Below are 11,273 nucleotides of genomic sequence, written 5' to 3'. Positions count from 1 at the left end.
CCCAATTGACACGTTGAAGCTAGGAGCGTGTGTGGACGTTCTTGGAGGTTTGATTCACATCGGGCTTGGGAAAAGCCACGCCAAGGAAGAGTGTTGTCCAGTTTTGGGAGGCTTACTTGACCTAGACGCAGCCGTATGTTTATGTACCACTATTAAAGCCAAACTTCTCAACATCAACCTCATTCTCCCCATTGCTCTTGAGCTTCTTCTCGACTGTGGAAAAACTCCACCACCTGGCTTCAAGTGTCCCGCTTAATCAATGTAAAGAGTTGAGTCTCAGAAGGTTTCGTTTTTTTCAAAAATTTGTTCATTATCTCTTTTGGTAATGGGAGGTTTATATGCGTGTGTGCGACCTTGAGTTTCATGTTTCATTTGATACAATAAAATTAGGGGCTTGTAATTTGGGTTTGAGATCTCTATTTCTTTGCGTTTTCATGTTATGCTGTACTTTTTAAGAAGAAGAAAAAAACTGTAAAACGATATAACTTTTTTTCTAATATAAACAAGTTTGTATCTGTCAATCTGTCTAATTTTGTTTTATATACATATGTACGTATACGTGGTGGGAGTACGTAGAAAAATGTGATTTTTATAGCCATGGTCCAGTCCATACGCATTGCACTGATGCATAGGCGCCGCACAGCGCAGCTACTGACCAAGTACACATGTACGTATAAATAGAGACACGTATATTTCATGCTAATAAAAATATATATCATAGTTTTGTCTTCAAAACATTTGATAAATAAGATGAACCGTGAAAAAAAAGATAAAGAAAAGCTTAAAAATTCGAGTTAATAATATCTTGTACAAATTGTAACATGTAGTGTCGACAATTATTATCATTCATAACTATACAGCATATTTTACGTATTTTATACAAAACAAAAAGTACGTACAGTATATATGTATAGGGGAATTTAAGGTTTTTTTTTGTTTTTTTTTTGTTTCAAGGTATATATTCTTTTTACGATGCGTATATAATTGGACTTTGTGTTGAATATCAAAACAAGAAAAATAAAAATACAAATATCAGCATATGAAAATAAATAAAGTACAAAAGAAAAAAAAATTGGTAAAAAGATGACCATCCATTTATGCCAAGCTTTACGTTGAATATGACAACAAAAATTAAGAGATATATATCCGATACGTGATGATCTTATATTGGGCTTAATTTTATACATTTGGGCTTTACTCTTGTCCATTAAGTATATGTTTGGGCCTCATCGAAAAAGCACTTGTCTGTCTTGTCAAACAAGTTCGCATCTCAGAGAGGGTCGTCGTGTATTTTTGTTGTAGAGAGAGCAAGTAAGTTCTCAGCAAAGATCAAAGAAGAACCCAAAACGAGAGAGAAGCTAAATTCTTCTCAGGTAAGAAATCTCCTTAAAATTCCATTGTCTTTCATTCTTCTTCTACTTACTCCTTAGTTTCTCGGAATCTGTGGGAATCTGGGTATCTTCGTTTGCTGGATCTGTATTGAGCGAAGTATTTTTGCTACGAAATCTTGAAAATTTCGATGGAATTAAATAAACCCCTAGCTAGATACGATTCTGGGTGATGTGATTCTATTTAGTTTTTTTTTGGGTTTTTCTATATGGGCAACAGTGATTTTGCTTCATCGTTCCTTTGATTTCATTTCAAAGGGTTGTGGTTGATCTCAAAGGACCATAGATTGATAAAGCTAGTTCCTTTTAACGATTCTATTGTGGAAACTTGACCTAAGATTAGTCTAGTTTTATTCTGAATTGATCTGTTGAGCTCGATCGTTGTGATGTCAAAAACCCTAATTTTGGGGTTCTTAAAACAGGCCCTGTGTCTAAGGGAGTATGAATTAGTGTTAAAGCTTCTTGTTTTCCACAGTTTTGTTTATTCGAAAGCCGATGTTTTGAGAAACCATTGAGTTTATTGCTTTCTGTTCAGTTAACTAGTAGGCTCAGTCTTGTGAGAATAGGATTTCACCATTGCTTTTGTTGTTCTTTCTGGTGTAGTTGTTAAAAGATGTCTCGGAGGTATGATAGCCGTACTACAATCTTCTCGCCTGAAGGTCGTCTCTACCAAGTTGAGTATGCTATGGAGGCCATTGGAAACGCTGGTTCTGCAATTGGAATCTTATCCAAAGACGGAGTTGTGTTGATTGGTGAGAAGAAAGTCACCTCAAAACTTCTTCAAACCTCAACCTCTGCTGAAAAAATGTACAAGATTGATGACCATGTTGCTTGTGCCGTGGCTGGTATAATGTCTGATGCCAACATTCTCATCAACACGGCTCGAGTCCAAGCTCAACGCTACACCTTCATGTACCAAGAGCCCATGCCTGTTGAGCAGCTGGTTCAGTCTCTCTGTGACACGAAGCAGGGCTACACACAATTCGGTGGTCTTCGTCCGTTTGGAGTCTCTTTTCTTTTTGCAGGATGGGACAAGAACTTTGGGTTCCAACTATATATGAGTGACCCGAGTGGCAACTATGGTGGTTGGAAAGCTGCAGCTGTTGGAGCAAACAATCAGGCTGCTCAGTCGATTCTGAAACAAGACTACAAGGATGATGCAACTAGGGAAGAGGCTGTCGAGCTTGCATTGAAGGTTCTGACCAAGACAATGGACAGCACCAGCTTAACATCTGAGAAGCTAGAGCTTGCCGAGGTGTATCTGACTCCATCTGGGAACGTCAAGTACCATGTTCACTCTCCTGAGTCGCTCACCAAGCTGTTGGTCAAACATGGTGTGACTCAACCCGCTGCTGAAACATCCTAAGCCCAAAAGTATCTCTAGTCTTATTCCCTTGATATGGTGTCTCGGCTCTTATGTTTGTAGTACTCTTTTTACAGCTTTTCTTTTGAGTTTGAACGTTGGAGTTAACTATGGCGATGAAAATTTGACAATGTTATGAATTTATCTACAATGCGTTCAGAGAAGTTTTATCTTTTTACTAGTGACTGACGACGATCAAAGGAGCAAATATATTATAGGTTAGTCTTTAATTTCTTCAATTCATTACTTGAATACTAAGCATTCATTATTGTCGTGCAATGTTTTACACGTAACGGCAATGCCTCCTCGGATTCTACTGTTAAATTGAAGTTTTGATTTCGTCCAAAAAAACTGTTTTCTTTTCTAAGTAAACGCAACTTCACATTGAGAATCTTGGAATCACAAAAGAGTAACGTTTAAGGAAGACTAGAATCAAAATTTTAGATTTTTTTTTTTTTTTTTTTTTTTGGGATTTTGCCTAATCATTTTCTTGCATTCTTGGTATTGATCTAACAAGTAAATTTGATAGATTTAATTTTGTATAAGCACAACTTTGTGACAGTAAACAACACTAGGAAAGATACATACTTTGAGAAATAAGAAACAGATTATAACTCTATAATTGACTCCTTATGCTCTCTATCACTCTATGTACAAATATCATCGTAAGCTACAGCTTTCAGTAATCAAGAACAGAGCTTAGGAAGCGATCTGTTGCTTCCTTTGCTATTGTTCTTGGATCTCTTCTTGATAACTTCCATTTGATTCTGCATTTTCAAACACGCTCTCTCTAACTCCATAACCCTCCACTGAATCCCTTCAATATGTTCTTTCAGCTTCTCGTTATCTCCTGAAACCTCAACCTTCTCCATTCTTAGTATGAGCTGCTTCTGTTCTCGTTGTTCATCTGGTGTCTCAAGCACCTGAAACTTCGGGTTACGTGAAATTTTACTTCTTGATTCTCCTGAAAGCTTCTCATAACTTAATGTTCGTATGACGCTGAGTTTTTCACCATTGGTTAATCCAGTGTGAGCCTGAACAAGCCATAAAAACTGTCATTTGTGTGATAAAGATTGAAACTTTCCTTTACATTTTGAGTGTTGAAACGTACCTCGAGATACATATCGATAGCACGGTATATTTCTTCGTGTGATTCTCTGGCTGAATCTGGAACAAGTGTGAGAAGAGACAGAAACTTTGAAGGTTTCAAGCAAGGATCAGGTGCTACTTCAGTTATGTATTGATCAATCAAGCTTGAGACCTTCTTCAACTGCAATCCTCCTCTTGCTCCGTCAAGGAAAGCTTTTGTGAATCGAAGAACAAGATTCACATAGTACAAGTGACTAGACTTCGATGGAGATGGAACAAGAAGATTGTCTAGTGTTGCTTGATCCAGTTGGCTACCTATCATAAGCTCAAGCTTGTTCATGCTGCTCTTGTTTATATTCAATCCAAGGGCAAGCCTTAAAAATCCGAAAAGGCCCTTGCAAGGGACACAGCTTTGATCTAAGACACAAAGAGTATCAATGATGGTTTCAAGAATCTTTCTTTTCTCATGAGAAGACGCTGAGCAGAACTTGACCTTCTGGTAATAGAACAAGAACCTACTTATGATGTGATTATCAAACTTCCGCAATACCATCAGCTTCAAGAACGTCTCAACCAAACCAGGACTTAAAACAAGAACCTCATCAAACCACCAGGTTAACCGAACAGAGCTGTTCTTGAAACTCTCTGTGCTTTTACTGTCACAAGAAAACCGAAACAAGCTGCTATCTGGTGAACAAGCAGAAGCAGCACTAGAAGGACTCATTTCAACGGCTAAACACAGTTTCTCCACTAATGCATCCATCAGTTTCGCGGCTAAAGACTCAGCTTCAGAGGATGTTTCAACTTCTTGACACTGTTTTAGACTGAGAAGAAGCTCTGGCCAAGACCAATACCTAATCTCTTCCATACACTTCTCTGTTCGTTCCAAGACTTTAGAGACTTCCATGAACTTAGCAGCACGATGCATAAGGACTACATTCGAGGGCATCACAGCTAATCGACCGTTACCGTAGCAAAACCTCGATACAAGCTCGAAACTCTCCGCTCCACCGGGGAAATCATTAAAGATCACCTTGAGATTCCCATTGGAAGAAGTTGATTTCCCAAGAAGCTTCCTGAACGTTGCAGAGTAAGCACATATGATTTGCTGCAGATGAAAATTACAAACAAACTCATAAGTCATATATAACACAAAACAGATTTGAACAAGTTGAAACTTTAAGCCATGTTACTGTTTGTGGTATAGAATAGGGTAAGGCAACAGTTATTACAACTAACAAGAGAGTAAAGGAATTAAATATCAACTACACAGAGAGAGGTCTCTCTGTGTCTCCCAATCATTAAAGATCAACTCATAAATCAGTCACACAGAACAAAAAGGGAAGTGAATAGTAACCAAAGAAAAATCCAAATTGAGCCTCTTATCTTCTTCCCTCTGTAGAGGTGCAGTGCAACAAACATTTTGTTTGATTTAACAGAGAGAGGAACATGGGAGAAAGTCAAAGAGGAAAGGTAAAGAACAAACAAAAAATGCAATAAATGGTGATGGAGACATCATGCTTCATTACTCTCTTTAAGTCTTAACTAAATAAGATTTGAATCTAGTGAGATTAATGTTAACTCAGACAAATCGGTTTACTGAAACAAAAAAAGAGAGATTTGTGGTTCCCTCATTTTAAGGTAATTCGTTGAGTGGAACATTAAATGCTGAATGTAGCAGAGTCACACACAATACGTGAGCCGTCATAATGTTATCACAAGCACACACACACCCAAAAAAAAAAAAAGAAGGTTTTTTTTTCAAGTCACAGTTTTTGATTCAAGTTAGAACTTACATGAACATTTGAAATGAAAGAACAAGAATTTTTAACTATACCCAGATAAGAAAAAGTGGAAATTAACACTGAGAAACGGTTAAAGTTTGGATTTTGGTCTTACCTTATTGAGAAAGAGAGATTCTTCTCCATTGATGTCAACTTCAAGATCAGAGCAACAAGCTTCCATAGTAGCCACCTCTCCGTAACCAGATATGCTTTCTAGCTTTTCTTGATTTTTTTCCCCCAAAAGGTAAAGAAGTGAGGAAACAGTAGAGAGAGAGAGATGTGGATTTTTATGCTGAGAAGTGAAAGAAGACAAAGAGCAAAGAAGCAAGAAAACTTTTGTTGGTTTTTCTGATTGTCGGATTTTTGATATATAAGTAAAGTCTTCTCTTCTCTTTAGATGTGTCTGTCAAGTCAATCGGTGAAGCACCCACAAAATTAGTGGTGGGTTCTTTTAGAGAGAGTTGATAAAAAAAGAAAGAGACCAAGAGCAACAAAGGCGTGTTCAAACAAACACCACTCTGTTCACTGTGTGTTATAATGTACAAAGACCAAAGATAGAGAGAGAGATGGGGAGACCTATTCTGACACATTCTTGCTAATAAATTTGTTAGTAAAAAGAGAGTAATGACAACGCATTTTATTACCTTTTTGATCATCAGCTGATCAATCAGTAATTAATCATGTATTTTTTTCATGTAAAGTTTATTTGTTTAATCAAAAATGGTGAAGCTTTTGAGGGTACTGTATGTTGTTACCTTTTTCTCATCATGCTGTATTTTTTAATCTACCTCTAATCAACTTAATAAATTTTGATTATTTTACTTCATTGACCATCGTGGACCAAGACTTTAGCAAGAATCGTTCAGTGGTTTAAGTAAATTGGATTTCGATAGAAATCAGAATTAATTATTTATATGAGATGCTTCCAATCAAAGCTATCTTTTTTATTAAATCACTAATACTTTGTTTTAGTTCTAAAATCAAAAATATAAAAATAGTTTCCAAGAAAGGTTACTTATTTGTTGGTGTATAATCGAGCGTCTAGAGGAATATGATTCGGTGATATAAAACTTTGTAAAGATTAGTAGTTCAAATCTCTCATTCAGCAATCTTTTTTTTTCCCGTTAAATACCAATATAGAAAAATATTAATTATTGGACCCCGACCATAACAAAATTGGTACTATGTGGACCAAGCTAAAAATTGATTTATCTATCCTACTACTATTTCTTGATTTTAATAGTTAAAAAGGAAAACCAAATTGGTTACATCGAGAAGTTTATCAAAAAAGATACAAAAAATCATGGATATATAATTATTATCTTTGTTGATGATGACATGCAACTATGTATGTCCCTTTACTATCTCAAATTCGGAAGGAGCTGAATGTTTGGACTCATAGGTTTCTGAGTTTGGTGGGTAAATTAACTCTCTTATCTACAGTTATCTCTGGAATTATCGGTTTTTGGATTAGTGCTTTCTTCCTCCCTAAATTGGTTATTAGAAAGATTAATAGTCTCTGCAGCTCCTTCTTTTGGCATGGAAAGGTAGACTCTCCCTCAGATGCAAAAGTGTCTTGGTTTAACATTTGTTTCCCTAAATTTGAAAGTGGACTTGGTTTGAGGCACATTAGTAGTTGGAACGAAACTTGTGTGTTGAAACTTTTTTGGATGTTGTTTTTTAGAGCTGATTTTTTTTGGGTGGCCTGGATAAAAAGTAAGTATCTTTCTAAATTTCTTTTGTGGGCGCTCAATGAAAAGAATGCTTCTTACTCTTGGAATTTCAGAAGATTACTTAAGCTGCGTTTCAAAGCTCTTAAATTTTTTAGCATCCATATTGGAAATGGTGATTTTACATTCTTCTGGTGGGATCCATGGACTCCTTTTGGATCTCTTTACCATTTCCTTGGTTCAGATGGCCCTAGTCACTTAGGGATCCCTTTGTTTTCAACTGTGGCTGAATTGAGCAATGAGAATGGTTGATCTCTTCCTAATGCTAGATCAGAGAGACAAGTTCTTCTCCACTCTTTTATCTCTACCATTACTTTGTCATCAGCAAATGATACTCCGGTTTGGGAAATCGACGGTATGGTACAATCTTTCTCTTCTAAAGCTGTGTGGAATGCTGTTAGGTTTTTGAATCAAGTAAAATCTTGGGCTCTTCTTGTGTGGCACAAAGCTGTTATCCCAAAGCATGCTATAAATTCATGGCTATTTATACTTAATCGCAACCCTACTCTTGATCGTTTGTCTACTTGGGGAGTGGATATTGAGTTAGACTGTTGCGGTTTGGCTCATGAATCTCGAAATCATCTGTTTTTTGAATGTGCCTATTCTGCTGAAGTATGGAGATTGATTACACAAAGACTTAAGCTATCATCGCCTCCGTTTCTTTGGGATCAGATTCTTCTTTGGATGCCATCAGTTTCAGCATCAAAACATACAAAACTTGCTCTCCTTCAAGGTTGGCAGGGTACACTCTATGAACTGTGGAGAGAGAGAAATCGACGATTCCATGAAGGTCTTTCGGTCTCTCCAGTTTCAGTAGCAACAAGCATCATCTCCACCATGAATAACAAGTGTAGTTCTTTGATGCAATTGGGTTTGAAGCGAGGGGCCTCCCTTCTTCAATGTTGGATCAGTTAAGTTTCATATCAAGCATTAGGCTCTGGTTGCTTCTTCCTCTTTTCAGTCTTTGTTTGCTTTAAAACTTTCATCCTTCTAGCTCTTGCTAGTCTTGTTCTTATTTCTTTGTTTGTAATATAGTTCGATCCTGTAAACTTAATATTTTATTTATATAAGAAAACCCTTTAACAAAAAAAAACTATGTATGTCATTCAATAATTCTTTAGATATACTATAATACTACTAATATAAATGTATATACAAATGATGTAATATCAATTTCCGTAAATAAAATAAAAATCATGTATTATTACGTTAGATGGCATAACAAATAGTTGAAAAATACTAGTCAGAAAAATACAAGAAAAGAGTCGTTAATAAACGAGGCACCGCCATAGTAGAAGAAGATTTCTTTTTTTTTTTTTTTGCTCAACTTCAACTCTCATTAACCAAGGAATACATCCAATTCAAGATACATAATATTCCCCACCATAGAATTAGACCAAATGCAATGGTTCGATCTAGTATCGCCCTGAAACACTAGCGGATCCAACGCTACCTGGCCGAGAAACCATTGCATTTTTTAACCACTATGAGATAGATAACACTCTACAACTCAGAGTGAAATCATCTCTTAAACCACCTAAAATTAACCCTATGATACGAAAACAACTACTAACGCAGAAGGTACCAAAATCTATACTGAAGATCAAAAACAAATCCAAGCTATTTGAACCTCATGATATGCGTGTAGTTCTTGTTCCAATAGCATCAACATCCAGAGGCGCAACATCAGAAAGACTTGGTTTCTCCGGCTTTCATTGCTCCGATCCTAAGCCAAAAAACGGACAAATATCCGACTGACCCGGCCAAGGGACGCGAAACAAACCAGCATGATCCGAGACTTCTCCAAACAAACACTCAAAGCCCATAATGCTAATCGTCTAATGATAAGATTGAAACACAGATTAGCAAATCTTCACCTCACGATGCATTTCCGGATTGGCCACATCGCATCTGCCTGTTGTCTCACTTCTTAGCCGGATTAAAACCAGAGGTTGAGGAAGCTCTCAAGAACACCAGCTTTGAGGATAACCTCAAATCCCGGCCACCGACATCCAACAGATCCTCCCAAACAACCGGTCGAATCTAGAACTCGAACTCCACCAAAAGCCTCCGGTTAGCTAGGATCTCCAGCGAAGAGATGGGGAAGCAGGGGACGCGACTCAGGAACCCAGATCCGTCGCCCTGAAACTGCAAAGAAATCCGCCCGAAGCAGTTACGAACCGCCACCAATCTCCCGGAGAGGAGAGAAGAGCCAAGATCTCTCTTTGTAACATCCGTCATCGCACCGAATTGATGTAACAGAAGTGACTCCTCGCGCTACCAGAGAATAGGAGGTCGAGTCCTTTTACCCTACCACTACAACAGAAGTAAAAAGAGGACGAACAAAGCCCTCTTACACCGACGGTAAAACCGTAGGCGGCAGAAAGGTAAACGGAGCGGTGCTCTGTAAAAAACTAGGGTTTTTCAGGTTTGAGAGAGAAAGAGTGTTTTTTCCCTTTTTTTTATTTTGATTTCAATGAAGTCACTAGAAGAAGATATAAGGCTAAAAATAGCATTCGTTAGACGTGACATACAATAATATAAAAGAGACTCAAAATGTGAGGTGTTTTTAATGAAAAATAAAATGATAAACAAATACTGTATAAAATAAAAGTGTGATTTGGTTTCAACTGCTCATGCACTGAAGCTAATCCTAACGTGGTGGGCAAAAAAGCCATGGAACGGGGCTCACGTGACTTACACACTCTGCAGAGACACTTTTATCCCTCATATCAAATGGTATATACATCTACACAATATGTAAATTACGTCTTTCTTTTCTTTTTCTTTTCAATATTAGTTTGGTTCGAATTGTATGTATATGTTATCAACTAATTCACATTAACCAAGAAGCTAAACGAAACCAAACTGATGATATCCAAATACAATAAGGTATTAAGGTTACTAGGTATAGCTAGCTAGACAGAGTGGAGTTTAAAATGTTTAAGGTGCTTAATTACGTGAGACACCAATATTGCTCACGTGGTGTGGAAGTGGAACCTAATAAAGTAACTGCAATCATACCAATTTTTTTACGTTAGAGAAAAAGGTTCATCGATCAACCAAACATATATATACTTTATTAGTTCATTTAACAAAACTATTAATTCACTTGGTAAGTTGATATAGCACTATACACAATAATGCCAATATAAATATATATGGAACCACGACAACCACCAATGCATTGCAAATGACTCACAAGTCACAAAGTTTTCTGCCTAACTAAACTAATGAACCATTGCGTATGTAATTCACTACCATATGTGTGTGTTGCGGCTACATTGGTCGATCGGTCCATATGTATTATATTTTTTTATGGTATAAACAAATCCCTGAGTTTTGTGTCATGTGGTCATCTCCTACCTTTTGCTTGAATATGCTTTGGAGGGATTCCTACTTTTGTTTCTTTTCTTTTTTTTTCTAGACTATGAAAATGTATGATTATTTCTCGAACGATCACACTTATAGGATTTAAAAATACACCTTCTAACAAACTTATATGTTATTGTATTAAAACATTGATAGTAAAAACATACCACGTTGAGAATCTTCCCCCTACATGTATTGTCTCATGAATCATTTGTGACATGGTATAACTCGGTATTGAAGAAGCTTGAATTAAATCAAGGTGATTTGGATAGCATCATATATAGCAGAAACCATTGAGTTATTAGTTTCCGTACGTCAGGCATATTTTGCAGTTGCTATAGTCATATACTTAACATCTCCTAATATGTCATGATCACACTTTTACTTGGTTTAAGAATGTTACATGAATCGAATATTCTTTTTAAAAAATTGTCAAAGGTTTTGGGATATGCGACAAAAAAATGTTTTGGGAAATGTATTCCTTTCTCCTTTTAAACCGTCGAAAATGGACGACACGGACAGAAAAAAAAAAAAAAAAAAAACCCGG

At 36.8% G+C, this 11,273-nt stretch overlaps 3 protein-coding genes across 5 annotated transcripts in view; 2 read left to right on the top strand and 1 right to left on the bottom strand.

The window, feature by feature from the left end:
- LOC104767741 (proline-rich extensin-like protein EPR1) overlaps positions 1-521 on the top strand; it is a 36,019-nt gene extending 35,498 nt beyond the window's left edge. Inside the window, exon 5 of the mRNA XM_019241401.1 lies at positions 24-521. Within this exon, the coding sequence (XP_019096946.1) occupies positions 24-256 (233 nt within the window). The 3' untranslated portion in view covers positions 257-521. The remainder of the gene's footprint in view (positions 1-23) is intronic.
- LOC104766107 (proteasome subunit alpha type-4-A) lies at positions 1,264-2,915 on the top strand. The gene is made up of 2 exons (XM_010489925.1): positions 1,264-1,373; positions 1,992-2,915. The coding sequence occupies exon 2, from the start codon at positions 2,002-2,004 to the stop codon at positions 2,752-2,754; it is 753 nt and encodes a 250-aa protein (XP_010488227.1). The 5' UTR covers positions 1,264-1,373; positions 1,992-2,001; the 3' UTR covers positions 2,755-2,915.
- LOC104766106 (BTB/POZ domain-containing protein At3g22104-like) lies at positions 3,273-6,095 on the bottom strand. 3 transcript variants are annotated; one of them, XM_010489922.2, is made up of 3 exons: positions 5,740-6,095; positions 3,863-4,948; positions 3,273-3,785 (listed from the first exon to the last, which is right to left on the bottom strand). In XM_010489922.2, exons 1-3 carry the CDS (start codon positions 5,803-5,805, stop codon positions 3,438-3,440), a joined length of 1,500 nt encoding a protein of 499 aa, XP_010488224.1. In that variant the 5' UTR covers positions 5,806-6,095; the 3' UTR covers positions 3,273-3,437. The 3 variants fall into 3 exon arrangements, with proteins under 3 accessions (XP_010488224.1, XP_010488226.1, XP_010488225.1); XM_010489924.2 differs by lacking the exon at positions 5,740-6,095 and adding an exon at positions 5,198-5,379; XM_010489923.2 differs by lacking the exon at positions 5,740-6,095 and adding an exon at positions 5,073-5,177.

The sequence above is a fragment of the Camelina sativa genome, chromosome 19 (genome assembly GCF_000633955.1).
Source record: "Camelina sativa cultivar DH55 chromosome 19, Cs, whole genome shotgun sequence".
Classification (NCBI taxonomy): domain Eukaryota; kingdom Viridiplantae; phylum Streptophyta; class Magnoliopsida; order Brassicales; family Brassicaceae; genus Camelina; species Camelina sativa.
Note: the sequence above shows the minus strand (reverse complement) of the source record. Positions and strands in the feature narration are given on the sequence as shown.